Here is a 27,912-nt window from a genome sequence, read left to right on the forward strand (position 1 = left end):
TTCAGAACAGCAGTTTCCTTTGTTTTGAAAGGGTAGGCTAGGCTGTCCTTGAGGAGCATCAATTCTTTTTTGCTGATCAAATGTACTTTGGTAACTATTAAAATGAAGGAACTTAACACCATGGTGACTAAAACTACATGTGCTCCTCCATCTGCAGAACAAATTTGCCAACATTGTTGACTACAACTTTATTGAACATCTCAGCTAAGTTACTAAATTAGCCGAACAATGTAAAGGTAAAAGTCTGAAATGTCAGTGATTGTGTCTGCTTGTTTTTCTTCATTATCAGCAAATGCAGAATGATATTTTAGTGGAATCATGTCTTCAGAGCTGTTTGCTGATCCATCCTGAGATCCTGTCTCATGTTACTAAGCTACCAAACATGTTTTGATGAAAGTTGCTAAAAAAGTGCAGGAAAAATATTCTGTCATCATCTCCCAGTCCTCCCTGCGTTCCTACCAAAGTTGGTTTCTTTTCTCAATAAAATACAATTTTATTTATACAGCATGTTTAAACCCCGGGGGTACACCAAAGTGCTTCACAGTAAGGAATAAACAGTAAAATGATTACACTGAACAGTAAGTCATTAAACCAAGGTAAAATAGAGAAACAAACAAAGGCATTAGTAAGTAGGGATAGGGAGAAATCATGATAATCCAGAGACATGAGTAACAATACAGCAATTAATGAGCAGTGAGAATTAGCAAGTCGGAAAAGCAAGGTTGAATGGGTAAGTTTTCAAGCGTGCTTTAAAGGACTGAATGGAGTCAGAGGCACGAATGGTATCAGGAAGACTATTCCAGAGGTTTGGTGTGTTAACCCTGATTCTTTTGTCCCCGTGATAGAACAGAGAAAACCGACTCATAGTGTGTTAAAACATTTATATTTCTTTTTATTCAATCATCTCCCGGAAGAGAGAGACCCCTGCATAGCCCAAACACCAGTTGCAGGATCTCTAACATTAGAATCATAAACTGTGCCTCATATAGGTGTTATTTTGGTACTTTACACGTCACAGTTTCAATACAAACATTGCTTATATGGCAAAGTTCCTCTTTTCTGTCTTGCTTCCTGTATTTATTAATATACTGTTCAGCTCTACACTTCCTGTTTTCAGTCTAGCTGAGCGCTTAGTTTATGAGTCAAAAGTGGCCTTGCTCTACAAACCTTCATTATTAAAGTACATAAAACAATATAATAAGAAAATAAGGATACTAAGGATATTAATTACATGACAGGTGCTACGGAGGTTTAGAGATTGGCCTATAATTAAGGACTTAATGCTAATATTAAGCATATGGCCTTTTACATGGATCGGTGCACTTACCCATTGTGTAAGGTTAAAAGAGTCAGTTAACACAAGGAAATTCTTGGCTAAATTCGGATATAAAAGACTTATTGTATGTGGTTGGCCGATAAATCACAGCACAGAGAGTCATGGGGGGGCCAGTCAGTTTATTTTTAAAATGGCTATGCCTCCACCCTTCCTTGAAAGACTCTGTGAGCTGAAAAAAACACAGTCAGGGGGAGGAGTTCAGAGGAGAAAAGCTCACCGGGGCGAATCCAAGTTTCCGTTAGGAACAAAGCATCCAGGGGCAGGGTGAGAAAAAGATCATTTAGGATGAAGGCTTTATTCACCAGCGATCTTGTGTTTAACAATGCCATCCAGCTCTTAGTCACCTCGTTCCAGACAGAGGAGCGTCTCAGCTTGCTTAGGTGCCTGTGTTGAGCATGAGTCCCACAGGTCCCAGTCCAGGTCCGAAGCAGCGAGCATACCACTGGAAAGGTCAGATAAAAGCGATGGCTGAGCAGTTTGAAGGATGACCGGTGGTAGGAGGTGAATGGAAATTGCAGAAAGCCCGGGATGGGAGAGGAGTTAGCCGCAGCATGTACCTTAAGTAAGGCTTTAAGGCGAACCCGAAGTCCACTCCGCTTACCACATTTCCTGGAGCGCCTCTCAAACAGGGAAGGTGGAGGCAGGCAGAAAGAAAGATGGGCAGGTACGCAGCAGCATAGCGTCTCCTAAGTCCCAAGGTGGCCCTGGCTCATGGAAGAGAGGTGGCCGGACATTTAGCAGAGTTAGCCGATCATATGTGATTAAAGCAGTGTTCTCAACGAGGCACGAATCCAAGATATGAATAAAAAGCAAACAAAAGTCTAAATAAAAAGGACGAAAACAGATCTCTGACTGTAGCTCCTCTGTTTTGTTTGTGAGAATCTGATGTTGGCGAGGAAGATAGATGGAAATGGATATTTGTGCTGTTGTTTTCGCAGCTGGATGCAATAGCTAGCTTTGCCTCCCTGCTTTTGTTTTCTCTCCCGTCGCTTGCTGTTCCCGACAATAACCCATGAAGCACCCAGTGGTCTTGCAGTCTTGGGTGGGATACTGTGGGTCCAATCAGAAGTAAAGTCTGGGTTCAGGCTGAGTCTATCAGTTTCTGACAACTGACGGCTTTTGTTCCCATATCAGACCAAGACTTTGATTGGTAGTGTGGAGATCAGGGAAATTATTTTGCTGCTATTGTCCAGATTAATAATATAATCTACAGTATTGATATTGCATTCAGATGTTTAAACAGTGTGTGTCTTTCAGAAAGACTAAGTTGCAGGCTGACAGGAAATTGCAGGTTTGCAGAGTGTGTCTTTTGCAGAAGTGAAATTGAAAACAGAGTCTAAGTGCAGGTTATTCTGAGGATTACATGTAAGGATGAGCCTCTGTTCTGGTGAAAGGTCAGAAGATGAGATGAGAGAGCATTTAAGGACGACACATCCACACACACACACACACACACACACACACTCAGTTAGAGAGAATCATTGATAGGTGAGAGGTTAATCATGTTTGCTTGTAACTGTGGGTTTGGAGAAGCGGCAGTCAAAAGCTTGACGGGAAACATCTGCCGTGAAGACGAAGACAATGTTCTTTTCAAACTGTGTTAAAAGTCATTGTGGTTTTGAACTGACGTATGCATATATTGTATCTGATGACGCATGAGGGGGCGTCATTAAATTCAAACCCTGATGGTATAAAATATCTGCTTATGCTTTGAGTAGTCGAAGATCAATTGCTGTCTGCGTACGGCTGGTCTTCCCACGCGTGTATTTCATTAAAATCTATTGTTTGACCAAGCTCTTCTGGACCATGGTTGTTTTTACTCTCCTTCCTCAATATTTGAACCTTAACAGTAGCTGTTGCGTCAGCTTCCAGATAGAGCTCTTTGAGCCGGTTTGCACAGTCATAAGGAGAAAATGCATCAAGAACTTCAGAGCTGTTCGATGCTACTTTGTGTAGAGAAAGGTTAGATGTGGTGAGCATTTACTGTGCTTGACTGGATGTGGGCCTTGATATGACCGCATCATCAACATAGAACTCCCTCTCAAAAGTGTCATGCTGTCATGGTCCTGCGGCCATGACTCAGTGACTTTGTGTTTGTGTTCCTTATTGTTATTATTCTCTTTATTATTCTTGGGCTGTTTTGGGATGGTTTGTGTTTTGGGATTTTAGATACTGGGTTTTGGGTTTGTGCTCCCTCTATTGGTCCCTGGTGTTAGTGTTCCCCTGTCTCGTCAGGTTAATCAGGTCCAGCTGTTTCCCCCACCTGTGTGTGATTTCCCAGTGTCTCTCTGTGTACTTATAGTGTGTGTTTGCCTCTGTTCCTCGTCGCGTCGTCTGTATTCATACCTTGTGAAATCCCCTGCGTGCTCTCCCTGCTCTTCTCCCTTCATGTTCAGGTTTGCCACTCCTTTGTGTAGTTTATCCCAGTTTAGTTCGTCCTTAGTTCTGTTTGCCATCTCCACTTTATGTCTGGTATTGTTAATAAATCACCCTTCACGTCTGAATAAGTGCTGCATTTGAGTCCTCCTTCCACTCTTCACACGGCCGCTGCCCCGAACCGTGACAGTACGACGCGACCACAAGATGGACCCAGCAGCGCTTAATCCGTCCAGGGAGCTACGGGAGACGCTCATCGATGCCACACAGGAGCTGATCGACCTGTGGCTGGAAAGCCCGGGTGGCACGTCCCAGCGCGCTATAGAGAGGCGGCTACAGCGTATGGTGACCGGTCTCCCATGGCTTCTGGACTCGCTCTGTTCGTGGGAGCGGGAGTTTCTCCTTTTGGACCTTGGACTTCACCCCCCGTCTGCATTTACTTTCGAGCAGCCCGAGGCGGTGAGTGAGCAGGATGCATTGGCTTCCCCAGATTCCGGGACTTTGTTTTCTGGGGCTATTCAGAGCGGGATGGGAGACTGTACGGGTCGCTTACCTACCTTCGTGGTAACGGATCCTTCCCAAGTGGGCGTGTACAAACCCTCTGTAAAACCGAGAGACTGTTTCTCTGCCGCCCCTTTTGAGCCAGGACTTTATCTCCATTCTCCGGCTCAGTTCTGTGTCCAGCCACAAGCTTCCAGGTCTTTAGCTCAACCGTTAGCCTCCCTACGGACACAATTACCTGTTCCGCCGCCGCTCCAGTTAGCCACTCAGTCACCACCACCGCTAGCATCGCTTCAACCCATAGTTCAGTTAATGGCTGAGTCACAATATACACACTGTTTTTCCACCGCTGTTTCTAAGCAGGGAGATGAACTGTTTTACAACGGACCTGTTCCTCAAAAGCTGGCAACATTAGAGACTGTTGCTCACTCCGGGGCTTCCCCAGAGGCTGGGTTACTGCCCTCAGCTGTGAACTGCACCGGGCTGTCACTGCCTGAGCAGGGTCAGTGCTCTGCGCAGCTGCAGCCCTCCGTACATGCGCCAGAGGCCCACGTGCCTCCTAGTTTTGTTTCATGTGTGCCAGAGGCCCACGTGCCTCCTGGTTTTGTTTCGTGTGTGCCGGAGGCCCACGTGCCCGCTGGTTCTGCAGCTGTTTTCGCTGGGGGGCCCAAGGAGCCCATCCAGCCTCCTGCTTCGCCTGCTGGGGGGCCCGAGGAGCCCGTCCGGCCTCCTGTTTCGCCTGCTGGGGGGCCCGAGGAGCCCGTCCGGCCTCCTGCTTCGCCTGCTGGGGGGCCCGAGGAGCCCGTCCGGCCTCCTGCTTCGCCTGCTGGGGGGCCCGAGGAGCCCGTCCTGCCTCCTGCTTTGCCTGCTGGGGGGCCCGAGGAGCCCGTCCAGCCTCATGCCATACCGGCTGCCACGTCGGCTGGGGGGCCCGAGGAGCCCGTCCGGCCTCCTGTGGCTGCTTCTCCTCCTGTGGCTGCTTCTCCACCTGTGGCTGCAGCGCCGCCTCCTGCAGTACCACCACCGGCAGTGCTACTGCCTGCTACGGCCACACCTCAGCCTGAGGACACATCCTCACCTGGCCCGGCTTCATCCACGCCTGGCCCGGCTTCATCCTCGCCTGGCCCGGCTTCATCCTCGCCTGGCCCGGCTTCATCCACGCCTGGCCCGGTTTCATCCACGCCTGGTCCAGCTTCATCCTCAGCTTCAGCCTCGCCTGGCCCGGCTTCATCCACGCCTGGCCCAGCTTCAGCCTCACCTGGTCCAACTTCATCCTCGCCTGGTCCAGCTTCAGCTTCATCCTCGCCTGGCCCAGCTTCAGCTTCAGCTTCTGCTTCAGCCTCACCCGGCCCGGCTTCGGCTACAGCTTCGTCCTCGCCCGGCCCAGCTTCACCCTCGTCTGGTCCAGCCTTCGTGTCTACATCCTCGTCTGGTCCAGCCTTCATGTCTGCATCCTCGTCTGGTCCAGCCTTCGTGTCTGCATCTTCGTCTGGTCCAGCCTTCGTGTCTGCATCTTCGTCTGCAGCAGCGTCTTCAGCATCTGCACCATCGCCTGCAGCAGCGTCTTCAGCATCCGCATCATCGCCTGCAGCAGCGTCTTCAGCATCTTCGCCCGCTGCGGCCCCGGCTTCCGTGCCTTCAGCCTCGCCTGGCCCAGCCTCGTTTGGGTCTGGAGCTAGACGGCCGTTTTCTAGACCGCTGGCTAGGCTACTGGCCGGGCGCCGTCGCCTGACTGGCCGCCGTTGCCTTCCGCACGGCCGGACCCCGGACCGCCATCGCCTGAGCGGCCGCAGTTGCCTTCCGCACGGCCGGCCCCCTGAACTTTTTGCACGCCGTCACGGCCTTCTTCATGGACGGCCTCCCGAACTCTTTACGCGCCGCCACGGCCTTCTTCGTGGCCGGCCGCCTGAACTGTGCTTCGGACTCGGCTCCCCTGTGAGTTTTGTGAACGTTTGTTTGGGACTCTGGGGCCTTCATTTTGGTCATGGCCCGGTCCCTCCGTCCTGGGCCCCCTGCCTCCCGCCCGGGTCTGGTGGTCTGTTTCTGTGGCTGTCAGGGGCCAGCCCTTGAGGTGACACATGCATCTGATTCAAATTCCTTTTCATCGTGATCTGCTGCATGTCGAAGGCCATATATAGCTACAGATAGGGAGGAACTATTGCCAAACACATGAACCGTCAAGCGATACTCACAGATGTCATGGTCCTCTCTTACAATGAAATTATGGAGCATCTGTTCTATGTCCGCAGTTAACTGCAACAATTTCATGTCAAAATCTCAACAAGACTCCCAACAAGTTGTTATTGAGGTCAGTTCCAGAGAGGAGGACACCACTGAAAGACATGTGGTGACACTGTGCCCTTGAGTCAAAAACAACTCTGATCTGTCCTGGCTTCTGTGGATGGTACACCCCAAAGGTAGATAAATACCTCCGCTCCTTATCTACTTTAAGCGGAAGGGCCAGTTCAGCATGGTCACTATCAAATATATTCTGCATGAAGGTAAAGAAATGGTTCCTCATTTCAGGCCTTTTTTCAAGGGAGTGAAAAAGAAAGGATTTTTTAATTCAAGTTTATAAATAAAACCGAATTGAAATCACAACAACAGTCACCTCAACTCACTTTCACTCATCTCCCTCCTGCTTTAATGACTACCGTCCGGTTGCACTCACCTTCATCATTTTGAAGTGCTCAAGTCATCTCTTCCCCCCAGCCTGGATCCATTTCAGTTCGCATTCCAGTCAAACCACTCAACCGATGATGCAATTTCAACTGCTCTTCACTCAGCCCTCACACATCTGGACACCAGAGACTCATATGTTGGGATGTGAAGTTAACCATCTGTCTGAGTGGTGCATTGACAACAGCCTGTCCCTGAATGTGGAGAAGACCAAGGAGATCATCACAGACTTCAGGAGAACTCACACGTGCACACCCGACTAACCATTGACGGTGGTGCTGTGGAGACAGTAAGCAGCACCAAGTTCGTGGGTGTGCACATCTCAGAAGATCTCTCCTGGTCAAAAACACAGCACCACTGATCAGTAAAGCCCAACAGCGACTCTACCTCCTCCGCAAACTGAGGAGAGCAAGAGCATCAACCCCCATTATGAGCACCTTCTTCAGAGGCATTGTGGAGAGCATCCTCAGCAGCTGCATCACTGTGTGGTATGGCTCCTGCACTGGGTCCTGCTGAAAAAAGTTACAACGGGTAGTGAGAGCAGTGGAGAGGATTGTGGGTACTTCCCTCCCTCCAGGACATCTACTGCACCCGCCTCTGCATTACAGGTGACTCCACTCATCCATCCAACAGCTTCTTCAGTTTGCTGCCAACAAGAAGGAGACTGAAGAGCCTCCGGGCCAGAACCGGCAGACTGAGAGACAGCTTCATCCATCAGGCTGTCAGGATGCTGAATTCACTCCCTGCGCTCACACACACCTACTCCAGACCTGCATCCCCTCTTCCCTCTGAACCCCCCCAAACATACAAACTCTAAACCGCTGCCTTTTCACTGACTGCTCCACTCCCACTTGCATATGAACTTGCCCACAGTCACTATGATTGTATTGGACACTGCTGTTTAAATAATTGTATAGTATCGTGTTGTGTTGTACATACGACTTTTATTTTTCATTTTTTATCTTTATATTTTTAGTGTATACTGGGGGCCATGGGAGCATTGCAATTTCAAATTCCTGTGTATGACTGTACATATGGTCTTTGACAATAAAGCCGACTTTGACTTTATATTATAAGGGAGACCCTACAAAGACACATACGGAGAAAATCCAACAATCATATGACCCCCTGTGAGCAAGCACTTTGGCAACAGCAGGAAGGAAAAACTCCCTTTTAACAGGAAGAAACCACCAGGTTGTGATTGCTGCAGAAACGGCAGGTCTTGGTGAGGTATCCTAAATGGAATTGGTGCCACCCAGCTGTTGGCCATGAGCATCACCCTTTTCATGACCTCTAGGAAAACTGTCTTCAACAGAAAGCCCCATTTTGTTATCAAATTCCAAGAGTGTATGCATTAACTGTAAGCGTTTAAGTGATAGGGAAAGCTTCCCACTCAGACTTGAACCCACAATTTTCCTTTTAAACAAAGAGTACGTGGACATGGACTGAAATAGGATGGGAGGTTGTTTTCAAGCACATTAGTGCGATAACCTTCCACAGTTCCAGGATTGTGAACATCACCTAAACCTCACCGATGATGGCCCATCCCAAGTCCAGTTTCTGTGCACATGGGCACCGTGGAGACCATTTCTCTGCTGCCGCACCTTATGGACTCTGAGTAGGTCCCCCCGCCCCTAAAAAAAATACACCATCGTCAGTCTTATCCTTATAACCCTGAGAGAGCAACTTTTCCTGGATATTGTTGATAACTTGTCTACAGTTAGAGTGACACCACATGCAGTTTCAAGATAGCTTAGGAGGATAGTCTAATGACTTGGCTGCTTCCAGCTCTTGCAGTTTCACAGGATCCTTGCTACTGACCTACTGACTGAGATGGCACTGACCTTGGAATGGCTTTGCTTCTCATTATGAACAAGCAGGTTTCAACATATACTGTACTAAAGCTTTGTCTGGGAGGAGCTGCAGGCTTTAGTTTGTGAACAGTTCACACTCTAGGCTCTCTATCTGGTTTAACACTCTTTGAAGCTGAAGCAGACGGCGTGGAATGGAGAGAGTGTAGACCCAAATGCAGACGATGGAGACATAGTGAGGATATTAACAAAAAGCTAGCCTTTATTCAGTACTGCACAAAACATTACAAACAAAAGGCATGAAGGGAACTAACAAAACCTAAACTGGGAAAGCTGAACACAAAACACTGCAAAAAAGAAGAAATCTGAAACATGGCACTTGAAACCTGGAAACCTGGAAACACGGGGCAAGAGCAGCAGACGAACTGACAGCTGGGGTGGCTGTAGCTCAGGCGGTAGAGCAGGTCATCTACTGATTGGAAGGCTGGTGGCTCGATTCCTGGCTTCCTCTAATCTGCATGCCAAATATGCTTGGGCAAGGTGCTAACCCCAAATTGTTCTCCGATGCATCCGTCGGAGTGTGAGTGTGTGTGTGAATGTTAGTTAGAAAGCACTAAGAAAATGTGCTTGTGTGAATGGGTGAATGCACAAGTTGTGTAAAGCGCTTTGAGTGCTCAGAAGAGTATAAGAAATACAAGTGACAATACCAGGAATAATGCTAAATCAAAGAAAATACAAAACCGAGAAACGCACAAACACTGGGTCGCACACCTTGACACCACAACACTCACCCTATGGAAAGCCAGCGCCAGCTTTCAAAGAGGAAGTACGTCCCAATGAGCAGCCGGTGGGTTGAGAAAAAGGAGGAAACAAAGATTATTCCACCAAAAAGAAGGAGTCAAAGATTGAACCCGAAGCTGAAAATACCACAGGGAGATCAGAAGGTTTTAGTGTGGGCTTGTGCTTATAGGAGGAGGCTCTAAAAAGGACCCTGTATCATTCCAGCTTCCACAGCTGTTTTGATGATGATATCCCGTTCCATGACATTTGTTTTGCCAGAGGAAATCACAGTGAGTACCCGAATAGTTAGAGAAGTCTCCACTGACCCCCTTGTCTGCCCCGTTCAGCCTACACTGCGTGGCAATCCCAAGAAAGAGTGACAGGTGAAGAGGCGTCCTCCTCCACCAGGCTGTGCCAACCACAACCAAAGTTTTGTGTGTGTCTGGAGGAATGATGGACGAAGATAAGAACTGTGTCACCAATTCATCATACACATAATCCTGAAACAGAAAAATAGCATTAAGTCTTCTAATAGTTAAACACAGAACCATGATTTATATGCAGTTTTACTGCAGTTTTACACAGCTGCACAAACACAAGCGTGGCTTTACCAAGGGTTAATGTTACTCAGTTGCTCAATACTGGCATGTTGAATATAAATAAAATAAATAAAAATAAATGAGTCCGACAGTGATTCAATGAGAGCCTGTACAGAGTGTGACCTTGGTGTGGGACGGGGGTGAAATCGATATACTGGAACCACTAATCTCAAAGAATGTCTGACTGAAAATGTATGATTTAATGAAAATAAGCTGCATAAAATGAATAAAATAAATAATTGACAAACACAGAGTTTTAAAAGATGAACAAAAGTATTCCTCTGTATTTGAATTAAGGGATTATTTTACAATAAATGCTCAAATGAAAATGTGCTAAAGACAAATAGAGTTTAAGTAGAATGACATAAACTCAATTTGTCTTCAGGACAATACGTGACTGAATGTTTACATGTGATGTGAATGTGAACTCTTTATGTTGAGAATAAAAAAATGAAATGATTTTAAAGTTTAAAAGTTGAAACTTTTTGTTAAATCTTGTAAGTCAGATAGAGAGAGAGAGATAAGCGTGTTTAGACATCAGATTAAAATGAAGTTTGAGTATTATTCTTTATTGGTACAATAACTGTCACGGGTAACACAGTGCGTTTATTTACAGTGCCCAAAAACAGTCTCAAAACACAAAGTGAAGTGCAAAGTCCAACAGTGATCTTCTCCAAACTCCCAGTGGTGCGCAGGTGAGTTTCCAAAGTGATTATCCGAGTGCGTGTTCTCCTCCGAGAGCTTAATCCCGCGGGCTCCTTCTCTCCAACCTCCTGCTCCGTGTCTCTTCCTCCTATAAGCGAGCGACAACAACAGGTGAGAAGGCTAGCCGGCTAAAGCTAAGTTGGAAGTAATAAACACTCTTAACCACCGAGCTTCAAGTACAATCCAGCGTCGACTGCCGTCTGGACACGCAGTTAAATGCCTCAGCCCACGACGAAGGATGATCAGTGACAGCTGGGCGGCAAATTAGGTGCTGGTGTGTCAGCCGCTGGGTGGAGACAACAAGGGTGAGGCAGGTCGCCCGGGAAGGACCGTCCGACCATGACAATGACGGTGTGATTGAGACACTGCTCCACCACACTGGTCCACAAGATCGGTCCATGACACAGAGGCAAAGGCAAGTAGGAGTACCAAAACATCAAGCAAATGAGTGGAGAATCAACGTGATGTCATGTAATTAATATATTCTTAGTGCTTATTTTCTTATTATATTGTTTTATGTATGTTAGTGATAAAAGGCCACTTTTGACTCACAAACTAAGGGCTCAGCCAGGCTGAAAACAGGAAGTTAGTGTAGAGCTGTAAGAGCAATAAAAACAGGAAGCCAGACAAAAAGATGAACTAGTAACATGAAACCATGTGTGACGTGTAAAGGACCAAAGTCACACCTATGTGAGACACATTTTTAAATTCTAATGTCAGAGTTTCTGCAGCTGGCTTTGGGCTGTGCAGGGCTCTCTCTTCCGGAAGATGATTGAATAAAGAAATATAAATGTTTCGACCACTCTGAGTCGGGTTTTCTCTGTTCTGTCACAGACATCAAAGACTCGGGATCTAATAGTGACCACCTTCCTCACTCACACAGCATGAGACCACGCTGTCACACAGTTTTGGTACTCAGTCTGGAGCTGAACCTCATATCAAAGCAGCGTCACCAGTACAGAAAACCATTAAGAACAGATCATTCAAGTCAAACAAAGTTTGGACTTCCATGCTGTTGATATCTGCAAGTGTTTTTTATCCTTTTTCTTTCATGTGTCACCGTGTGCCACATGATCACAGATTTTGCTGCGAGACACTGTGTGGCATTAAGCCACTGAAAGAGAGAGTCGGGGAAATGAGAGACACATCTGGTCAACTGCAGTCACGCGTCCCTTGGGACCTCCTACGACCATTTCCATCACCTCACACTATTCATGTTTGCTGTTCATTAGGCAGGTAGCTGGGGAGCCTCATTTGCAGGCCAGAGTTTCCACAAATTGTTTCATCCTCAGAGGCCCACAGTGTCAACGTGATCACCATAGCAATGCCATGCAAAACAGGTAGAAATGGTTATGTTGCCTGTTAATTTTGACTTGCTGAGGCATTTGCTGTCTCCGAAGGGATTGTTAAGATTTTCTCTGAGTAAAAACAGGCTGACTCCAAAGTGTCAATGATGATCTCGAAACCAAATGATCTCGTTCTACAGATGTCTGTTCATATCAGACAAAGCAAAAAAACACATCACGGTGTCCTGTCTGTGTTAATTAGTATGTAAACAGAAAGCCAAAGTCAGATGGGATAATAATCACACAAACACCCACACACCCACAAACTACACCCTTTTTGGCTCCTACCTCAAAGCACACTGTGTTCTGTTGATCTTATGTGCTGCACAATAATGTTTAATATTTAGTATTTACTGTCATATTCCCATATATCATTGTGATGTTGTTTATTCTATTACTCTTGTTCTCTTCTGCTTGTTTTCTTTTTTCTTTCTCAGCAGGTGATCCAGGTGATCGATAGATGCATTTTTTTTTCTGCCCATTCTGTTGGTTTTTGTTTTTTGCCCTTCTCCCCCGTCCCTCTTCTCAGCTGTTTCTCTTTCCCCCAGTCAAGTCTGTCCCGTATTCAGCAAGTGAAAATAAAATGAACAATAAAAGGTGAATCAAATGGACCATTACGGCAAGGCTGGGATGGTCAATTTGGTAAAGTAAATCCGTTGGGCATCTTTCTTTGCCTTTAGACAACAATTCTGATGCAAAAGAGCCAAACGGGACAGGCCAAAAAAAAAAAATCTCACAAACATTCATGTTTCATTGGCTCATCACACAGACGTGCAGTCACAGTACATCTCATCAATAAGTGTAGCATGGTGTCGGGTGGAGAGCAAGATGAAGTCCATCCATCCATTTTTCTTTCATCCATTTTTCCACTTATCCAGTTCAGGGATGCAGGTGGAGCCTATCCCTGTGCTAACACAGAGACAGCTGACTATTCGCACCAATGTCAATTTAGAATCACCAACTAACCTAGCCGCACTGACTGCATGTCTTTGGACTGTGGGAGGAAGTCGGAGTACTCCAGAGAAAACCCATGCAGACACAGGTAGAACTTCCAAAATCACCCTGAACCCGGGACAGCTTTGAGAAAATGCACAACATTCATCACTGCTGTCGTGCATTTTTAACAAACCCCTCCAGGTGAATACTAGATGTCTAGTTTTAACATGTTTTATCTAATGATATGTACATGGCAGACTTCCATACTACTTTCTGAATTATATTTTACTATTTTGTGCCATTCATTCTGGTAAGTATTAAATGTATTATAAAACGAGAAAGCTGCATGTGCATAAGAACAGGGCAATGGTGTCAGAGCTGGTCGATGTGCTTATATGTGCTTGTTCAGTTAGGCACAGACTGTGGTGTGTCTGATTTAACTTCCAGTTCATATAGACCAGTAATTCATTCAGTAAGTCCAGTCAGACAGTTCACTGAGGACAGGGATAGCTTTTCATTTTGACCAGTACACCATCAGCCCTACTGAGTGAATGAGCTACATACAATACTAGGTCCAAGGTGTAGTGGAAATTAGGTTTACATAGAAAACTGTATTTACTGTAAAGGTTAATGGTTAGCATTAATAAATAACTTCAAAATGGGTCGTAATAAGCTGTTACACCCATGATCTGTGTGATCTTTATTTTTTTTCATCGGTGGACAATCTGAAGTCATTAGAAACAAACAATAAAGGTAAAAGGAGGGTGGTGTAATTGGAAAAAAGCAGGTTAAAATTAGTACAATCTTTCAACCAGGTCATTTCTCATAGATCCCGATCTGCAGTTATTTTATTATTATCACTTAATTATTGAGCCTGCACCTGTTCAGTTTGCCTGTTTTAATAAATCAGATGTGGTAGAAGCTGACATCCTATTTTGATCATCAAGGCTTTCCTTTAACAAGAAGCTATTACAAGCTTCTTCACACTGCACTCCACTCCACTGGTACAACATTACCTATGTTGGAGAAAGTGATTAGAAAGAGACACCTTATCTGTTAAGATGACATATCACTGAGTCCTCATTTGCTTCCTAAGGCTCTGTTATGTGCAGATTGTAACTGATCTATAGCAAGTATAGTCAGTGGCATCTTTTCTGGCTTGTCTGTTACTCCCACTTCAAAGACTAAAGGCAACTCACAACAATCACACATTTGCACACATTAACGCACACAAATGCGTCCTTTAACCTTTCTTCAATGAAGGTATTAATCATTGTCAGGGTCAGGTTCTGGTTCCTGTCATCACTGCTTCACCTTCACAAGATAAAAGATGCTCATTTCTCTGTCATCGTTTTCCTACTGAACAGAGCACTCACTTCAGAGCACAACAACCTTGGCCCATTGTGGCCCAGCTGAGGTCAGGCTATCAACACACGACTGGACAGATTAGTCAGTCAGTCCCTCTGGAGACAGTCACAGATAACATCTTTTCTCTTGGAATTGCTCTGTCCTGCATTCTTCTGTGAAAGGCTTAATAACGTAGAAAAGTACTAGAAAACAAGCAGCATTTCTTCTTACAAACATGTACCTGACTTAAGTTCAATCAATAAGTGTTGTTTCGGACTTTGCCACAAGCTGCTGCTATATTGCAGTTAGACAACAGATCCAAAGCTACAAAGGCTCCTGCATTAAGATGAATCCAGTCCAAATTGGATGTTGCAGAGGAACAATGTGATCATCACTCCTTGGTTACATTGCCTCTCAACCGTTCCTCATTAGGGGCAATCACTTTGAGCAGTTTGGATGAACAGGCAGTATAATTCTATTGAGATTCAAGGATACACAGGGCAGAAATTAAAGGCCATTCTCTTACTAAATTTCTAAAAGCATATTAGTATAGGCACAGTCAGCTTGAGACCTGCTGAGGAGCTAACAGAAAACATGTTGAAATTAAGTGCTTTGAAATCAGGTGTGAATTCAGTCAGAGCCCTAAATGTTTTAAATAGATGTCACAGGATGATATGAGGTCGTGTAAATCTAGACAGATTTTTTATTTTTTATTTTTTTTGCTTACTGTGTGTAATTTCTAATAAACTTTTACCAAAACAAAAAATTCTGTTTAGGTTGGATAGAAGTTTTTTGTCAACCTTTTCTCTCATGTTTTTCTTGTTTGGCCAAAATGGATAAGGTAATAAATACTAAAAAAAAGTCATTCATAAAAATGATCTTAATCGTTTGCTATACAAAAGCACAAAACAACTTATTCTGTTGTTTAAACAACACAACATCACAAAAGTTTTGGCATCAGAAGACAAAAAAACTTAAATAATGCAAATAAATAACATCTAGCTCTGAAGTGAAATGTGAACCACTTTTTTTACATGATATTTGGAAAAATATTTTATTCAAGACGTTGAAATGATGAATAGTAATACAGAGAATAATATTGTTGTCTGACAGATGATTCTTTGCCAGACAGATGTATTGTATTATAACAGGGTGAATGAAAGATTTCCTATATGTGTGCTTATTACAGCAGTGAATCAGTCTTTTAGAAGCTGCCCTGCTGCCTGTCCAGTAAGTGGTGAAGACGGTGGTCAGGATTATACTTGATGGATGACCCAGGCTTCATCTAGTTTTTTGGGATTTGCATACTTGTCCCTTCCATTTACAGACTCCAGTACAAATCTCCATCCTTGAAAGTTTTAGTACAGCGCTTGTGCTCGCTGACTGGCGTCCTTTTCTTAAAGAAATCTACAACATCATGTACAGGGAGTGCAGAATTATTAGGCAAATGAGTATTTTGTCCACACCATCCTCTTCATGCATGTTGTCTTACTCCAAGCTGTATAGGCTTGAAAGCCTACTACCAATTAAGCATATTAGGTGATGTGCATCTCTGTAATGAGAAGGGGTGTGGTCTAATGACATCAACACCCTATATCAGGTGTGCATAATTATTAGGCAACGTCCTTTCCTTTGGCAAAATGGGTCAAAAGAAGGACTTGACAGGCTCAGAAAAGTCAAAAATAGTGAGAGATCTTGCAGAGGGATGCAGCAGTCTCAAAATTGCAAAGCTTCTGAAGCGTGATCATCGAACAATCAAGCGTTTCATTCAAAATAGTCAACAGGGTCGCAAGAAGCGTGTGGAAAAACCAAGGCGCAAAATAAGTGCCCATGAACTGAGAAAAGTCAAGCGTGCAGCTGCCAAGATGCCACTTGCCACCAGTTTGGCCATATTTCAGAGCTGCAACATCACTGGAGTGCCCAAAAGCACAAGGTGTGCAATACTCAGAGACATGGCCAAGGTAAGAAAGGCTGAAAGACGACCACCACTGAACAAGACACACAAGCTGAAAGGTCAAGACTGGGCCAAGAAATATCTCAAGACTGGTTTTTCTAAGGTTTTATGGACTGATGAAATGAGAGTGAGTCTTGATGGGCCAGATGGATGGGCCCGTGGCTGGATTGGTAAAGGGCAGAGAGCTCCAGTCCCACTCAGATGCCAGCAAGGTGGAGGTGGAGTACTGGTTTGGGCTGGTATCATCAAAGATGAGCTTGTGGGGCCTTTTCGGGTTGAGGATGGAGTCAAGCTCAACTCCCAGTCCTACTGCCAGTTTCTGGAAGACACCTTCTTCAAGCAGTGGTACAGGAAGAAGTCTGCATCCTTCAAGAAAAACATGATTTCCATGCAGGACAATGCTCCATCACACGCGTCCAAGTACTCCACAGCGTGGCTGCAAGAAAGGGTATAAAAGAAGAAAAGCTAATGACATGGCCTCCTTGTTCACCTGATCTGAACCCCATTGAGAACCTGTGGTCCATCATCAAATGTGAGATTTACAAGGAGGGAAAACAGTACACCTCTCTGAACAGTGTCTGGGAGGCTGTGGTCGCTGCTGCACGCAATGTTGATGGTGAACAGATCAAAACACTGACAGAATCCATGGATGGCAGGCTTTTGAGTGTCCTTGCAAAGAAAGGTGGCTATATTGGTCGCTGGTTTGTTTTTGTTTTGTTTTTGAATGTCAGAAATGTATATTTGTGAATGTGGAGATGTTATATTGGTTTCACTGGTAAAAATAAATAATTGAAATGGGTATATATTTGTTTTTTGTTAAGTTGCCTAATAATTATGCACAGTAATAGTCACCTGCACACACAGATATCCCCCTAAAACAGCTAAAACTAAAAACAAACTAAGAACTACTTCCAAAAACATTCAGCTTTGATATTAATGAGTTTTTTGGGTTCATTGAGAACATGCTTGTTGTTCAATAATAACATTATTCCTCACAAATACAACTTGCCTAATAATTCTGCACTCCCTGTAGAGCAGAGCAGAAGTGTAATGTCATCAGGTTCTTAAATATAAGAACTGCCTCAGCCTGAGCTTGTTCAGTCATTATTTGTGAAATAGACATGGATCTTATATGATTTCCTTGTTGTACGGTCTGTGTGATAACTGAATAAATAAATACTAAATACTAAATACTAAATGCCTGTAGTCTGCCCTTCAGGAGATGGAGCTATCTGTCCACTGAACTCTGAGCCCCGACCTCACTAATGTGCCAGAGGAATATCGTAGCCTGGAAAAGAGATTTAGTAGAGATTGCACCTCAGCTCTTCCATTCTGTATGTCATATGACCGCAGAACCGATATACTGCCACGTAAACTTCTCCTCTTAAATCTAGAAAGGGACGCCATGGATAAACATCAAAATATCACTGACTCTCTAGGTGCAGCATCATTCATCATTCTTCCTCATTTTGCTGTATTTTCTGTTTGTAAATCTGCCATTTGTCTGGGTTTTTGCATCACTGAGACTACCCTCTGTAAAAATCCCTTTTAAACAGAAGATCAAGGCTGAGCAAACCTTCACTTTCCTGAACAAGGAAGGTTTTCTCTTCAGCACCTATCCCTGCTCCAGCCCGATCCTGCACAGCAGTATGAGGGTCGGGGGCAAATGACGCCCTAAGATCGGAGAGTAATTCACAAGTGGTCAGTCTGTCTTCAGTCCAACAACAACGAGTAAAGGTCCTAAAGAGCTACAGACCATTATAGAAGAGAGCTGACTGACTATGGTTTATTCATGACATCACACCCCTCGCTTGCTTAGGCTTGCCATAAGACAACTTCGACACTGGTGCCGAAGCTGAGTGCTTCTGTGTGTTTCACAAATGAAAAAAATCATAAACAGCCATCAGAACGCTGTGTGGCGTCGGATTTATTCACAGTGGTGCAACAACCCGTTTTTATCTGACCCTCAGGCCACACTGTCTACACAGCCACTCCAGATATTGGTGGGAATGGCAAATATGAACCGGGAGCAAGCGGATGCACAGCAGGAGCAGCTTGACAAGCTGCGTGAAACAGGCGGACTGGCAGACACAGGTCCTGGAGTGACTGGTCAGGGTCGTCGTGTCACTGCCCACCCCTCCCCAGTGGCACTGCATCGCATGGGGGAAATGCACAATCCCCAGATTTTCGTGAAGGCCTTCCAGCCCACAGCAGAAACATGCCAGTGGCCTCCGGTGGAGTGGGTGCCGCGGCTGCTGCCCTTGTTGTCGTGGGAGGCCCAGACGGGGGTCTGAGTCTTCCACCAGAATCACAGGGGAACTTCGCAGACATCGGCCGGGCCATGCTTGACCAACTGGGCCTCTCCCCGGAAGATCATCGACGGCTCATTACAACCCCATGGCAGGACATCTGGGACATGATAAAACTCGGGAGCGAAAAATGGCCCAATTTCATTGGCCGGGCATCCGAGTGGATGTGCGCCGATGGTGCACGTCCGCATTGGCATGGACCTCACCGGGCCATTTCACCGGAGTGCATGTGGCTATCGCTTTGTATTAGTTCTGGTGGAGTATGCAACGCGTTACCCGGAAGCCGCTGCACACCATTTCTACAAAGAGTGTAGCACAGGCGCTGTTTCAGGTACCGAGTCGGCATCCCGAAAGAGATTCTGTCTGACCAGTTCATCACACTGGTACGTCCGGCCATGTTCTCATGGACTGGGTGCTACAGCTGCATGCTGCATATGCTGCCACCTACCTGGATGATGTTATCATCCTTAGTGACACCTGAGTAGAGCATGTGCAGTGGGTGGCTGCAGTCCTGGAGTCCTTGAGGCAGACAGGGCTCACGGCAAACCCAACGAAGTGTGCGGTTGGATAGAGGGGGGTACAGTATCTGGGGTACCACTTGGGGGACAGGAGAGTTCGTCCACAGGTGGAAAAAGCATCAGCGATCACACACGTACTTCGTACAAAAGGCTTTGGTGGTGATAACAGCTTCCAGACACTTCCAACTGTAAATTTGGCCCGTTCTTCCACACAAACAGTCGACCCATCCAGCCATCAACACATACTACAAGATGATAAGCTCACTGATGAACTGTTTAAACTTCACTTTGTTTTCAGCATGATGATGCTCCCACAAACATGAACACATTTCTATAGACAACAGTTTATAGCATTGATGTCGACACCACTAAAGAAAGTGCAAGAGTGAAAGAACTGAGAGAAAAGTTCATGAACAGAAGCTAAGTCAATACGGAGTATTACTGACCTTTAACTAAGGTAATTGAAGGGTGCACTTTGTGCAGTTAAACACTGTATGAGTTATTTATGGCCAAAGAATCCTTGCTCTCTGCATTTCTGTTTATGGAGCCTAACGCTAAAGAACTGCATTCTTAAAACTCAGCTGAAAGACAAATAGTTGAAAAATGGACAGATTTGTAGCTCCTTGTAGCTCAGAATACACCGAGTGCATCCAGCATCTTCCTTTTTTTTATGGGTTAAACCCAGGCAAAAAGACGTATTGTCGTTTGTGCCCAAAATAAATGTTTCCTTAACTTTTTGCAGGTTGTAGAAAGCATTTAAATAGTTCTCATAATACTGTAACAGGGCAAAAGTAGTGATGTTCAAAACACACATCAGTCGGATGTTACTGAGCATGTATCCTAGGAGCATGAACACGACATGAAGATGCACCTTCAACATGTTTTATGTCTGAAGAACAGGCAAAGTGAAATTGCTAAAGCACACAGGCTCTGAGAGTCCACCAACAGACAACACACCAGTATGAAGGGCAGCCTGCTGATGTGAAGCCCCAAAGTGGACCGCCTGAACTTGAGAACTGTATTTACAGCTGTAGTTTTCTGAGAAGTCAACATGTATCCAAGCCTCCTCCCCTGACATGTTGTTCTTCAGCTCACGGCAGAAGGCATACTGCTGCTCGATATTAAAGTGATTCATTTTAAATTTCTTTACAAAGCTCTGGAAGAGCTCAATGAGGTCCTCTTGTGTGCCCTCCAAAGATTTCTTGAGTGTCACCTTGACAGTTGCCTCCATCTCTCAGCTCACTCTGCAGGTATCTCTCCCTTCTTTCAGGATCAGCTTTAAGGTGTTCCCGATACTTCCTTTGCCTTTCTGCTGCTGTTGTTGGTGCCATCTTACTCGCATCCTTAACATGGAACATAAATCACATTCAGCATGCATGCAGTATAAGAATGGTGATTGAATATAATAATAACTGATTTAAATAATTGGATAACTTAACAACCAAAGTATTAAACTCTCAACCCCATCACAATCTCACAACCGCGTTACAATCAAAAACATAACAGGGTTGAGATTTTTGCACAAACTGGCCGCTGCTCAATGTAGTGAATACCAGACAGAGAGCACATGGCATGCATGAAATTCAAAATCACCATATATTCAGGAACTAACAAAAAACTTTTCATAAGTAATAGTTTTCTTTTTTTCATGTTACGGTGTTGAGTCATTGAGGTTGACGACCACAATATCACAAGATAAATGACTAAAATAAAGGAAAAGAATGGAGCAACTTGCCTGTCTCTGGTCCTGTTGTCCAAAAGACTACAGTGATGTCACTTCCTGATGTATATGGAATTCTGGATCACACCATTGTATTTATGGGGGTGGGATCATTCATGTGACGGGGTTGAAGGGTTAGTCAGGTACAGGAATAATTGTGATTTTATTGAACAATTAACAATTACATTTGAAAAAAAGAAATATTAACAGCAAACAGATGTTTAGGTTGATACCAAAATTTATTGACTTTTTAAATAGTTTTATTTGGTATTTTCAAAGTAAACTTTCATCAAGGCCATGAGGGACGTGACAAAATAGGTGGTGTCAAATGAAAAAACTGTATTATTTCCCATAAAAAGATAAAAATTAGTTCAGTTTTTTACACTGTATTAAAGGGTACATTTCAATATGTATGTAAACCTGTTTAAGTCCGGACCTGGAGCTGCTAGCCGTTAGCTTGCAGCCATACTATCTACCTCGAGAGTTCAGTCATGTGACTGTGTGTGTGTTTACATCCCTCCGAGGGCCGACGCAGCAGCTGCCTGTGAGCAAATACACACAGTTACAGTTACTGCAGACACTACACCCCGAGGCTTTCATTATTATATCTGGAGACTAATCATGCCACACTGGATTCTACTCTGGCTGCTTTTCACCAGTTTGTGAACTGTCCCACACGGAGCAACAGGACAATTGACCTACTGTATGCTAATGTGAGAGACGCATACAGAGCCACCCCCCTCCCCCCACCAGGGAAGTCAGACCACAACCTGGTTTACCTACAGCCACAGTACACACCCCTCGTCCAAAGGCAGCCTGTCACAACGCGCTCCATCAGGAGATGGACCCAGAAAAGGAGGATGCTCTGAGGGACTGTTATGACACCACAGACTGGGATGTGCTCCTGAGCCCACATGGTGAGGACATAGAGGGGGCGACACACTGTCTGACAGACTACCTCAACTTTTGTGTGGACACAGTCGCCCCTGCTAAGATGGTACGGTGTTATCCTAATAACAAACCGTGGGTAACACAGGAAGTCAAAGCTGTCCTCAACATGAAGAAGAAGGCTTTCAGGAGCAAAGTGAAGGAGGAGATGAAAGCAGCACAGCGGGAGGTGAAGGCTTCAGGAGAAACTGAACAGGATGGAGGTGGACCCCTGCCTGGTGGCTTGGATCTCCGACTACCTCACCGACAGACCACAGTACGTCAGGCTGAAGGACATCACGTCTGACACAGTGGTCAGCAGCACAGGAGCACCACAGGGAACTGTGCTGTCCCCTCTTCTCTTCACCCTGTACACCTCTGACTTCTGCTACAACTCTGAATTATGCCACATTCAGAAGTTTGCAGACGACACAGCCATCATGGGGTGTATCTGGGATGATCAGGAAGAGGAGTACAGAAGTCTGGTGAGGAACTTTGTCGCATGGAGTCACATAAACCACCTGCAACTCAACACCTCAAAGACTAAGGAACTGGTTGTGGACTTCGGGAGGTCCTGAGAAGGTCCACTGCCGGTTCAGATAGAGGGGGAGGAGGTGGAGGTGGTCAACAAGTACAAGTACCTCGGGCTGTGGGTGGACAATAAACTGGACTGGTCATGCAACACAGAGCACCTGTATAAAAAAGCCCAAAGCCGACTGTACTTCCTCAGGAGGCTGAGGTCTTTTAACATCTGCAGGAAGCTCCTGAGGATGTTTTACCAGTCGGTGGTTGCTGGAGTACTTTTCTATGCTGTGGTGTGCTGGGGGAGCAGCACAGCAAAGAGGGACTCATCCAGGCTGGAGAAACTGATCAGGAGGGCTAGCTCTGTGGTCGGCATGAAGCTGGACACTCTGGTGACAGTGGCAGAGAAAAGGACATTAAAGAAACTGATGGACATTATGAACAATGCTGGGCATCAGGGGCGTCACTAGGTTTTAAGGACAGGGGGGGCTTAGCCCCCAAGAGATGCACACGACATGAACGAACGTAGTGAATGAGCACAAAATTTCACAAACAGAAAACAAAGACTGAGAAATTGTTTTCCTACTTTTTTGGACAGATTAAACATCCTAGGCCACCAATAGATCTATTGTTTTATTTCAGTCTGCTTTATAATACAGTACAACAAAAAAACAGAGGAAATGTGTTTGCCGCATCAATAACAAGAAAAAAACTGAAAATAAAAAAGTACATTTTTCTGGCTGCAATCACCAGTTACTTGGTGGGTGGAAGCATCAAAGAATGACGTCTGTTTTTAAGAGTGGCAAATCGGTCAATCACTCTGTTGTGACTCAGATGCTGAAGTGTGTCTTTTTCAATAGACATGACTGCAAGACTGTGAAGTCTTTTCTGACCCATTGTTTGACGCAGCCAGGAGTGCAGCCGACGCAGTGCACTAAAGGACCGTTCGCACAAGCAGCTGCTGACAGGCACTGTTAGGGCAACTTGGATGGTTGCCTTCAGAGAGGGAAACATGTCTGAATCAAGGAGGTTGTACACAGACAACATATTTTTGGGTGGACATCCAGCCTCTGTTTTCCGGGTAAGAAAGTTTCTGGCCACCAGAACCTCCTCTTTTTTCAGGTCAAGTCTGTAGTGCTTTGCAAGTTCATTCAAGTGTGGTTCACTCAAGAAGTTCTCAGATTTAGGACTGCATGCCTGGACGCCTTTTAGCAGCCCTGCATCTACACTGCAAAATCTTTGATCAAGCTCGCCAACCATCCGATCCACACAAGGGAAAAGTAACTCTCTTTTCAATGTGTCTGAGTTGTTTAATTCAGTGCGTGAACCCACAGTTGCCTCCAGGACAAAATCCTCCATTTTCCTCTGTTTGTGCCTTGTCTTGGCACCTGGTTCAGGGATACTGTGGGTGTTACACAGGGCCTTGGTTTTCTCATACAGCTCTGTAGCAAATGCATCTGAGTGTTTGCCCTTAAGTGTGTCACACACAGCTTGTTTGCAGATAAAAGCTTCTGCCAGGTCTAAAGTCTCTTTCTGCAGGAATTTGTGGAGTCCTTTGGTTACAGACAGAATCGACTGAAACATCAGTAGTGCATAGACTGCTGAGAACTTGTAGAGCTTTGCTCTGAGACCAACAGCTATGGGGGATCCAATTGCAGATAGGCACTCCAAAATGGCAGGCAATGTCTCAAGAACTGCACTGATTGATCGCAACTGACATGCCCAGCGAGTGTTTGAAAGTTGCACAAGCTCAGTTTTTGTCAATCCAAGCTTTGCCTGAGTCTCCATGAACTTATGATGATTGACTAGGGAGGTGCTGAAGAAAGAATACACACACTCCAACAAGCTGAAAAGCTCCACAGCCTCTGGGACAGCCTTGCAAGTATTGCACAAAACCAGGTTGAGTTGATGAGCATAACAATGCACATAGATAGCCTCAGGATGGAGCCTTCTAAAATGTGCTTGTACACCTCCAGTGGAGCCACTCATAACGGCTGCACCATCATATGTTTGTGCTACACACTTAAGCTCTGCAAGACCATAGTTTTGGATCTGCTGCTGAATCTCATTTGCAATGGACTGGACATCAAATGATTTTATCTCTGCGAGTGCAAGGAAACGCTCCTTCACTGCCCCCTCTGACACGTACCTGACACAAACAGCTAACTGCTCTGCCTTTTTATCCCTTGCCTCATCCACCATGATGGAATAGACTTTAGACTTTGTCATTTCAGATACAATGACACTAGTAACTTCCTGGGCACAACAGTCAATCATGTCATTCTGGGATGTTGGTGAGATATACTGTGCATTTGATGGGGGATTATGTTTTTGAAGAAAAGGATCAAACTCCTTCAAAAGCTCCATGCATGCAAGAAAATTCCCTCTGTTTGGGCTGTCTTCACCTTCATCATGGCAACGAAAAGGGAGTCCCTGTCTCCCTAACATAGAGGTGACTGCAACAATTCGTCTGAGATACTCTCTTCTTTCGACTATCTCTCTCACATTTGCAGTTGCTATCATCTGTGCAACGTTTCCCTGTTTGCTAGTTCCCTGGTAGCTTTTCCATGTAACAACACTGTCCTTATGTGTTTGAGCCATCTCATGCTTGCCAAAGATGACTAAAGCTTTCTTCCAGTTCTTGCAACCGTTACTGACCAAACTATCATGTTTGATGTTTTCTACATGGGAAGCAGAAAGCTGCATTCTGGTTGACTGAATATTCAAACCAGTTGTGCTTTTCAAACCAGCTGTGGTTAAATGCTCGCTTCTGTGTACCAAAAGTATCATGTGGATAGCTCTTCAGCTTCACCTGTCTGGGCCCTGTGTCTTTGTCACCTAAATCAAACCCTGTAGTAGAATGAGTTGCTGCAGCTGCTTCATCATTTTCCCTCTCTTGGCCTGTTTGCTCTCCTCTCTCTGTAATAACTTGATCTTCCTCTGCCTCTCGATCTATTTGCTGCAGCTCCTCTGTCTCTCCTTGCTCTCTCTGACTTGAACTTGCCTGTTGACCTTTTTCTCCCTCAGCCACTCCTTCTGCCTCACCCTTCAAGATACATTAAAACATACTGAATTGTAATGTAAATTGCTAATATCATGACTTCTGCTCCCGCTCCACAGTAATTTGTTGCTCCCAAATATTTTGAAGTTACAAACATTATATTTTGAGCACGTATGTGACTAAAATGGTTGCAATTTAAAGCCCTGAAAAATATTACTAAATTACTTGAATTGAAGTAATATTAAAATAGAACCCTCAAAAATATGTGAGTCAGGCTAATTTGACTTATATACATATCTCTCTCTTTGCTCTCTCCACTTTCTAACCTTGACTCTCCTAAATAAAAGCTCAAGTTAAACAGGTCTTATATGTTGTACCGTGACTGAAATGTTTCATATTTCATATCCATATTGAGTCCCATAAAATTCTAATCAGACTGTCTCCATCACAAATGACTCCATCCTTTGACTCACCTCTCCAGCAGACGTCTCTCCCCTCTGCCTCTCTGTGCTCCTCTGCCCTGACTCCTACAGGTTAATGGGGATGGAGTGATTATTATTATTTCCACTGATGATAACCATACCTGAATGAGCTCAGCTGGATTTTTCAGAGCTAAAACGAGTGACAGAAATTAACATTATGCTAACAATTTAACTTAGTGCGCTAGCCAGGTTTTTATTTACAAAATGGGGAGCACCTGGTTCATTATTTACATGGGACTCTCTGCTGTTAGCTGGAGCTAACTAATTGTTACTACCAGCCAGTGATGAAGACTTACTTTCTTGAAAAACTTGCGTATATCCATGATTTCTTGCCGTTTGCCACATGCACGCTAGTGTGTCCGCAGGTGTATACGAGCGGAGTGTAAAGTAGCAGTGAAAACGAGGACTGGATTTTCAGTCATGTGGATGTCCCCTGTGAACAACTGGAAGGGATTGGATGACGAAGCACTGACGCTACCTTAACAATGTAAAGCGAAAGGGACCAACCGAGTTATGATCATATTTGTGTGAATAGCGACAGGTTTATATTATTATTTCTTTAAACTCATATTCCTGCATCTTTATATTGAATTTGTCTGCAAGTTCTGTAAAAAAAAAATCGAATAAGTTAAAAAAAAAAAAAACCCCAAAAAAACCCCCACCAAATTATTTAGGGGGGCTTAAGAATATTTTAGGGAGGCCTCAGCACCCCTAAAATAGGCCTAACGACGCCACTGCTACTCACCTTTGAACGCTCAAACACCTACAAGTCTTATTCACCCAGTCACACGTACATGTATACAGCGCTTTTATCTGGACCTAAGCAGGGATATTTCAACACATAGACAGGAGAAGCTGTGGATCAGTCCACCAACTTTCCAACTGGTAGATGAACCGATCACAGCCACCCAAGGTGCTGTCGGGCTCCCGTGTCTGCAGCTCACACTTACGATACTGGATTACATGGGGATGGCAGTCAGATGTGTCTGCCTTTGACTTGTGTATATGTGTTTATATGTGTGAGATATCTACAGTGAGACAAACTGTGAAGTCACAGGTTTAAATCACCTGTAATAAAAACACGCAGGGGAAAATCTATAAGATTTTTTGTGCCGTGCTTGTTTTATTCAACAGAAAGGTGACAGCACAGAGCAGCGGTGACAGACACAGGCCCCGTGGTACGTTTCTCAGATGAGAAAACAAAGTGAATCAATACCCCTATTGTTGATGCCATGTGGCAGAGATTGATACTCTGCCGGTGAGCATGAAATATGCATGCCTTTCTAAATCTGAAAATATTGTCTTTGTGCAGTCAATCCATTAGCCTCTGACAAAGTTTTCGATTGTGTTACAGACATCTAATAATGCACACCTCCATCCTCTTTGGCACCATTCGGTATCTGAAACCCAGACTAATACCAGTCATTGATTAACTCGCACATGCAACTGAGCATCTCCCAGAATATTAGGAAATGCTACACTTCAAGATTTCTTTCATGCTTTTGCTTGAAAGAGGAAGCTGTGCCTAATTTTAAAGCTTGCTATATACACAGATATAGACTCAATATGCACAACAGTAAAATTATTTTTACAGTTACTCACAACACTGACCTGTAATTTCATGATTCATACTTAGCAAATATAAAATAAGAATGGCATTGTGTCCAGATCTAAAGAGCTCTCGAAGGTAAAAAAGAAAGAAACAAAGGAGGACGTGTGCTGAGGCAAGGGAGCTGAAAGATTTAAATAAATCATGTCACTGTAAGGAAAAATCATCTACATAAATGTGAAATGACTGAAAATTTGCTCCAGGCAAATTCAGCCCCAGAGTCGACTGTTTGATCCACAAAGAGCTTTTTAAGACTTATTATGTCGAGCAGACTCACTGATAGATCCACTTACAATTTACAGTTTTTATTGTTTGAAAATGTTCAGCTTTATTTAATTTTTATTAAGTTCAGTGTTAGTTCTACTGTTTCTAATTATTATTTCAAGGAGGGCATATGTCAGAGGCAAGGTTTTGAAATAACAGTACAGGTATTAGAACAAAATGCATAAAACAC

General features: G+C 44.6%; 1 protein-coding gene and 1 long non-coding RNA gene across 2 annotated transcripts; both read right to left on the bottom strand.

The window, feature by feature from the left end:
- Positions 1 to 22,849: 22,849 nt before the first annotated feature.
- On the bottom strand, positions 22,850 to 24,829 carry LOC147303031 (zinc finger MYM-type protein 1-like). The gene has a single exon (XM_086283181.1). It carries the CDS (start codon positions 24,812 to 24,814, stop codon positions 23,120 to 23,122), a length of 1,695 nt encoding a protein of 564 aa, XP_086139307.1. The 5' UTR covers positions 24,815 to 24,829; the 3' UTR covers positions 22,850 to 23,119.
- Positions 24,830 to 25,109: 280 nt separating this feature from the next.
- LOC147303032 (uncharacterized) lies at positions 25,110 to 26,173 on the bottom strand. The gene is made up of 3 exons (XR_015127195.1): positions 26,146 to 26,173; positions 25,841 to 25,894; positions 25,110 to 25,412 (listed from the first exon to the last, which is right to left on the bottom strand). It is a non-coding gene; the product is annotated as an uncharacterized LOC147303032 (long non-coding RNA).
- Positions 26,174 to 27,912: the final 1,739 nt, after the last annotated feature.

The sequence above is a fragment of the Aulonocara sp. 'chitande type north' Nkhata Bay genome, linkage group LG23 (assembly GCF_057382095.1).
Source record: "Aulonocara sp. 'chitande type north' Nkhata Bay isolate Kocher_YH1m ecotype deep benthic linkage group LG23, A_spYH_male_GT1.1, whole genome shotgun sequence".
In the NCBI taxonomy this organism is placed as follows: Eukaryota; Metazoa; Chordata; class Actinopteri; order Cichliformes; family Cichlidae; genus Aulonocara; species Aulonocara sp. 'chitande type north' Nkhata Bay.